The sequence below is a fragment of the Notothenia coriiceps genome, unplaced genomic scaffold (assembly GCF_000735185.1).
Source record: "Notothenia coriiceps isolate Sejong01 unplaced genomic scaffold, NC01 NC01_scaffold00020475, whole genome shotgun sequence".
NCBI classification, from domain to species: Eukaryota; Metazoa; Chordata; class Actinopteri; order Perciformes; family Nototheniidae; genus Notothenia; species Notothenia coriiceps.
This window is the reverse complement of record NW_011353176.1, coordinates 508,319-514,024: the sequence shown is the minus strand read 5'-3', so window position 1 is coordinate 514,024 and position 5,706 is coordinate 508,319. Positions and strand designations below refer to the sequence as shown.

The 5,706-nt window shown below is 40.6% G+C and overlaps 1 protein-coding gene across 1 annotated transcript; it reads left to right on the top strand.

The window, feature by feature from the left end:
* Nucleotides 1-237: 237 nt before the first annotated feature.
* emx2 (empty spiracles homeobox 2) lies at nucleotides 238-4,734 on the top strand. The gene is made up of 3 exons (XM_010779615.1): nucleotides 238-919; nucleotides 2,046-2,230; nucleotides 3,533-4,734. Exons 1-3 carry the CDS (start codon nucleotides 529-531, stop codon nucleotides 3,701-3,703), a joined length of 747 nt encoding a protein of 248 aa, XP_010777917.1. The 5' UTR covers nucleotides 238-528; the 3' UTR covers nucleotides 3,704-4,734.
* The last annotated feature ends 972 nt before the right edge of the window (nucleotides 4,735-5,706 follow it).

The following is a 5,706-nucleotide window of genomic DNA, read 5'->3' as shown; positions in this document are numbered from 1 at the left end:
AGCCATTAAATGCAAATAAGCAGGCTACCTTAAGCTTTACTGGTCCAGATGAGTGTGTTAAATGTCCTGGAGATATGTGCGCGTGAGTAAGTGCGTGCGCGCGTGTGGGGGGGCTACTCTGGACGAATCCGTTCCGTGTTGCGCGTTCGAGTCCGCCTCTCCGCGCCCCTGCTTCCCATTGACGCACTTTTTAAGCGTCTTCCCCTTCTCCACCTTAAGGCGAGCAGCAGTGGCAGCGACCAATCACCATGCCATTACAGCCTTCAGAGGAAGCTGTTTATGGGACTGCAGCGCTAATTAGGCTCATGAACTAACAAATCTGCCTGCACGAACCCGGCGAGGAAAACGATCATATCCATGGATTAGTCTGGGAGTAGCCGAGCTCTTTTTATTTTGTGGCTTTCTCGACACTGCAAACTTATTTACTGCGCAGAAAACTTTCCTCCTTCCTTGGGTGTGGAGTATTTTTTAAAGCGAGAGCGTCTACCACAGCTTCACCTTAAACTGGGGAACCTGGACTATCAGACAATGTTTCAGCCTACACCCAAGAGGTGTTTTACGATAGAGTCTTTAGTGGCGAAGGATAATCCTCTACCGCTGTCCCGCACCGAGGAGCCCATCCGGCCAGCGGCACTCAGCTATGCAAACTCCGGCCAGATGAACCCCTTCCTCAACGGCTTCCACTCCGGCGGCAGGGGCGTCTACTCGAACCCGGACTTGGTGTTTGCGGAGGCGGTCTCTCATCAGCAGAACTCTGGCGCCCCGATGCATTCGGTGGCCCCGCCGCACGCTATGTCCGCTCACCCGCTTTCCTCTGCACACAGTCCGCACCCTCTTTTTGCCAGCCAGCAAAGGGACCCCTCAACTTTCTACCCCTGGTTATTACACAGATATAGATACTTGGGTCACAGATTTCAAGGTAAGTTATCCAAATGCTTCGTTTGGCTTTTTACGCACGATCGGCAGGGGATTGATTACCTTCTCTCCATCGAATACAGACAGCATATAAGGAATCAATGTAAAGCTATAGAGAGCAGTTTTTCAGCATGTCATGTCCAAATTTCAGGCCAAAATATGACACGTATTTACCGGATAATTTCGCTAAGAACATGACCCTGTAGTGGATTTCTTTATTTAAATAAAGGGAAATCTCGAGGAAAATGTAAAAAGAAACGTGGCCGTTGCTTCTTAAGCTGTTTAGAGAGACTATTCAGGTCTAAAAAAAGATTACTAGAAATGGTGACTTGTACTGTAGTGGGGGTTATTTTTTAGCATTGGATATATGATCTTATTCATGCGTAAAAACGAAACTAATGCAACTCGTTGCTCGGCAGTTTATGCAATCGCTTAACTCACATTTTAAATAAAAATACAAAATGCAGCAATTAGGGTTGTTATTTATTTAATCTATGCTAATTATTTCAGGCTGACGTGAGTAAAATCTTTGGGTAATTTGGATTTTATTAACTGAGTTGACTTGGCCCCTTGCATTTGTATACTAGGAAAATGTGTTTATTATTTAATGATTTTGTTCGCTCATTTTATGGTATTTATATTCGAGAGTATTTTTTTTTCCTGACAAATAAAAGTAAAATTAACACAATTTAAAGAAATGCATTCTAAATTAATGTAGGCCTACAAAGTGTTTTTAGCTGCTGTTTATTTGAAAGTGTTCATGCTGCTTCCATTTTACCTGTTATAGTGTTTATAGGCTATTTTTGAGATAATTTAATTATAGGCCCAGGATTACACCCCTGCTTTGTGTTTCTTTATCCCTTTACTTCCTGCTGTGTCTCACACATTTTAAATGAAAAAGGTCAACAATAGGAAATAATTTAAAATAGCATATGTGTTGGATAAATGATCTCAAGTTAATACGTATATCCAGCTCCTTCTCATGTATTGTTATCATGCCGTATTTCCAGTCTGCCCTCTGTACACTATTGTTTCCTCGCTGTGCGCAGGCCTGCTTGTTATGGACATGTTAATATCTTACAGAATAAAAGAAAGGTCATGACTGATCCTCGTTTTGTGCTCGTTTCCAGGTAATGAAACGAGCCCAGAGAGCTTCCTTTTGCACAACGCGCTGGCAAGAAAGCCAAAAAGAATCCGGACAGCTTTTTCACCTTCGCAACTCCTGCGACTCGAACACGCGTTTGAGAAAAACCATTACGTGGTGGGAGCAGAAAGAAAACAGCTCGCCCACACCCTTAGCCTCACAGAAACTCAGGTAAGATTTTTTATTTTATTAACATTAAACACATGTTGCTGTTTTCTTTGACCTGGGCAGTGCGCTCATTTTATTTTGAAATTGATATATTGCTTTTTGGTGAGTTGTGTCATATTATTGCCATTAGAATTGGCCTATTTGCACTTAATTATTTAGTCATTTAAAAATATATATCCCATTATGGCTGGTGGACTTGATGTGATATTTTTACTTTTGGTCATAAACGTGGCTTCTTGCGTAAGGATGCATTTTGAATCAAGCTGGTATAAAAACAATGTATCTTAACGTATGACAACATAGAATAGACATTTAGCAAGCAAAACAATAATTTTAAATAATCAGCATACAACATTGTTTCTACAGACCAGAGTCCATAAATGCATGTTGTCAATGGCAGACAGAGGCTTTCTGTTGGATCCGATCCACTGTCATTGTATAGGCCTAACCTCATTTTAGGAGGGGTTGAATTACTTTGTTTTGGGGGGAGAATGTTGCCTTTCAAAATGGAGGGCAAATTAACCAGTTAACCATTTTATGGGATAGGCGATACAAAGAGCGAGGCGGGTTCAGTGAATTCCCCCTGCCATATTTAAGATGCTGTTTGAGCCCATCAGCCGCTGTCTTTTGTCCGCTGCGGCTGCTCTGGGCGGCGGGGCCTTTGGAGGGACTGAAGGGAGAAATGGACCATCACCTACTTTAATTGGCCCACGGAAGGCTTATTAAATGCACCTCGGTTGCCATTTAAGAGATAAAAAGGGGGCTGCCGAGTGAAAAAGCAGGAACAGACAATGTATCGATTTAGATGTTGTTAATTCCCAGAGGTACCGTTTAACAGAGCTCAGTCGATTTAGAGGACTGTGTCAAGCTGTGTGTTAACAATGTCACTCCTTTATTTCTTATACAAGTTCACATGCAGGCAGAAATACTATTTTTTCGAAACAAATGTTGACCTACTTTACCTAACTTTTCCCAAACATCATTGATTTTTAAGGGCATATTAAGTGCAGTATTTGTGCGTAAAAGTAATATTATATCAGCTTTAATTTGAGGATTTAAATGCATGGTTGACAATATAATTAATCCATGTTTATTCTGGAGGTTGTGTCCTCTCTGATCACCACTGCAGATCCCAGTTTACCTTATTTTGTATTCTCATTCCACAGCTGCCTGCTTGCATTAAGCCCTGCTACAATAACAATGTGTCCCTTTTACGCGTGGTTTTGCGCACTGGCCAATCGCGGTTTATCTAGTGACACTGATCAAGTTTCTTTTCTTTTCTCTCTGTTTTTTTCTCCTCTTCAGGTAAAAGTGTGGTTTCAGAACCGGAGGACGAAGTTTAAGCGACAGAAGTTGGAGGAGGAGGGCTCGGAGTCTCAGCAGAAGAAGAAAGGATCGCATCACATAAACCGGTGGAGAATGGCGACTAAACAGGGGAGCAGCCCAGAGGAAATTGATGTCACTTCGGACGATTAAAAAAAAAAGGAAGACTTTATTAGCTTCTGAGTGATGGAGGACATGGATAAAGGATGCCGTGTAGAGACAGTGAGGGGGTACACAGCCAATGTCACATTTCAGATATCCGGATCGGCAGCTGAGGGTGAGAGAAACCCGACATGTGGCACTGTGTCACCGCGTGGGTCTGTCAATCCAAGTGACCTAGGAAATGTGGCCGACAGTGTCTCAGTCCCCCAACCTGAACCCTTCCATGCACCGACCCCCACCACTACAATCTCCCATCTACCGCCACCTCATTTTTTCTCCAATTCATATTGGACGTTTGCACTTCAGAAGGTTTTTTTTTGTGAAAAAACAAAAAAACATTTCCACTCCAAGATACCAAAACACCGAACAGCTTTTGTAAAACTTGAATTGCATGGTATAGTTTTTTTTTTCTCCTGGTAGTTATTTTTTTTATTTGACACGTTTTTTCTCAAACCAAGAAAAAAAAAATCAATATTGTTTTTAACTCTATTTTCAAACAGAGATGTCGTGCTTCTTCCTTTTTACAAAGTGTGCAGTCTTTAATTAATGATTCTCGTGTAAAAGTGATTGTGAAAACATATGAAGTAGCGGTGCTGCGTTATAGTGTTTTTTTGAAAAAAGAAAACTGAACAAAACATTTGAATTTCGATTTAAAACAAAAAATACTTTTAATAGAGTGAATCAGACTACAGATAAAGTACTTAAATGGAAGGTGTCAGGGCTTTCCTTTAACCTAAAGCTTTACCAATGTGTCGCTGTGGCCCCACACAGCTTTCTGTCAGGACGTCCCTCCAGTGAAAAGTTGCCACGAAGGACTAAATGCAAGAATTGAGAGTTAAAAAAACAAGCACTGAGCGTATTCCATGTACAGAAATGCTAAAAGTTAATGTTTCTGTTAAACCCTCTTTTACAGAATGTAAATAATGTTTGTGTTTGTGTTAAGTTTGCTACAATTTTAACACAAAGTATACTTCCAAGAAGTATGTAATTGTCAATATTTTGTCAATAAAGTTTTATCAATATGTTGCGCGCAGTAAAAGTAAAGACTTTTGATTATAGCTGAAATATGGCCTCTGTCGCTTTAAGGGCAATTATCTTTATTTTATTTTGTGGCATCAAACGGAATCGTTTTGGATTTAGTGTACAGTGAGGTTTTTAAACTAAATGCTGCAGCCTTTAATGCTCTGCGTTTGTTTCTCAGTCTGATTTCTTTTTGTGGGCTGCTCCGCTGCAGCTACAAAGAGTCCCCACAAGCTTTTGTGAAAGTGCAAATCAGTTTGGGCAATTATCATGCGGGTAATATGAGGGGGAAAGGGGATGCATTGCCCAGTGGTCCACTTTAATCTCTTAATCCACGGATCCAAGGGGCCTTGGTTAGACATATTTTAGTACAATCTGACTACCCCTCACGACGCGATAAGGAAGGTTGCAATGTGCCGCAAAATGGGATCTTTGTTTAAAATCTTGTCCTGTAGCCTATGCTCCATCCTGCTGCAAGCTGCTAGTGTTTTTGGACTGAAAGGGAAAATAACAGGATTTATTTAACAAAAAAATATATATATATTTACATCAGGAAATTATTTTCTGTTTACACACAAAAAACCCAGGAAACAATGCACCGTTAAAAAAAATCAGACACATTTACATTGGATTATGATTATTTTTTTCTTTATTGTGAAAATCTTATCAACTCCAGTGTTGTCTGCTGCGAGGTTTGTTTAATTGTTTCCTAACCTAAAATGGGCTGTTTTTGTGATTTTGGTTGGGGTTCGGAGGGGGGGCATATAGGGAATTCTTAATCGGCCCATAGATTATAACAGCAATAAAAATCTTTAGAGAATACCATTAGCTTTGGAAAAAAAACCTAAAAGCTTTATTACAAACCCAGCTTTGAAATAGGGGGGATTAGAGGACTGAAAGGGTCCCACAATAGTTAGAAGAAAAGGTTTCATGCTAATGAGGTTAATGCCCTTTGTATCTCCGGACTCCACAAC

Excerpts from the sequence above, each read along its gene's own strand:
- emx2 (XM_010779615.1), top strand. The coding sequence starts at position 529 with ATGTTTCAGCCTACACCCAAGAGGTGTTTTACGATAGAGTCTTTAGTG. Across the intron at positions 920-2,045 it reads CTTGGGTCACAGATTTCAAG|GTAATGAAACGAGCCCAGAG; the intron begins GTAAGTTATCCA and ends GCTCGTTTCCAG. Across the intron at positions 2,231-3,532 it reads TTAGCCTCACAGAAACTCAG|GTAAAAGTGTGGTTTCAGAA; the intron begins GTAAGATTTTTT and ends TCTCCTCTTCAG.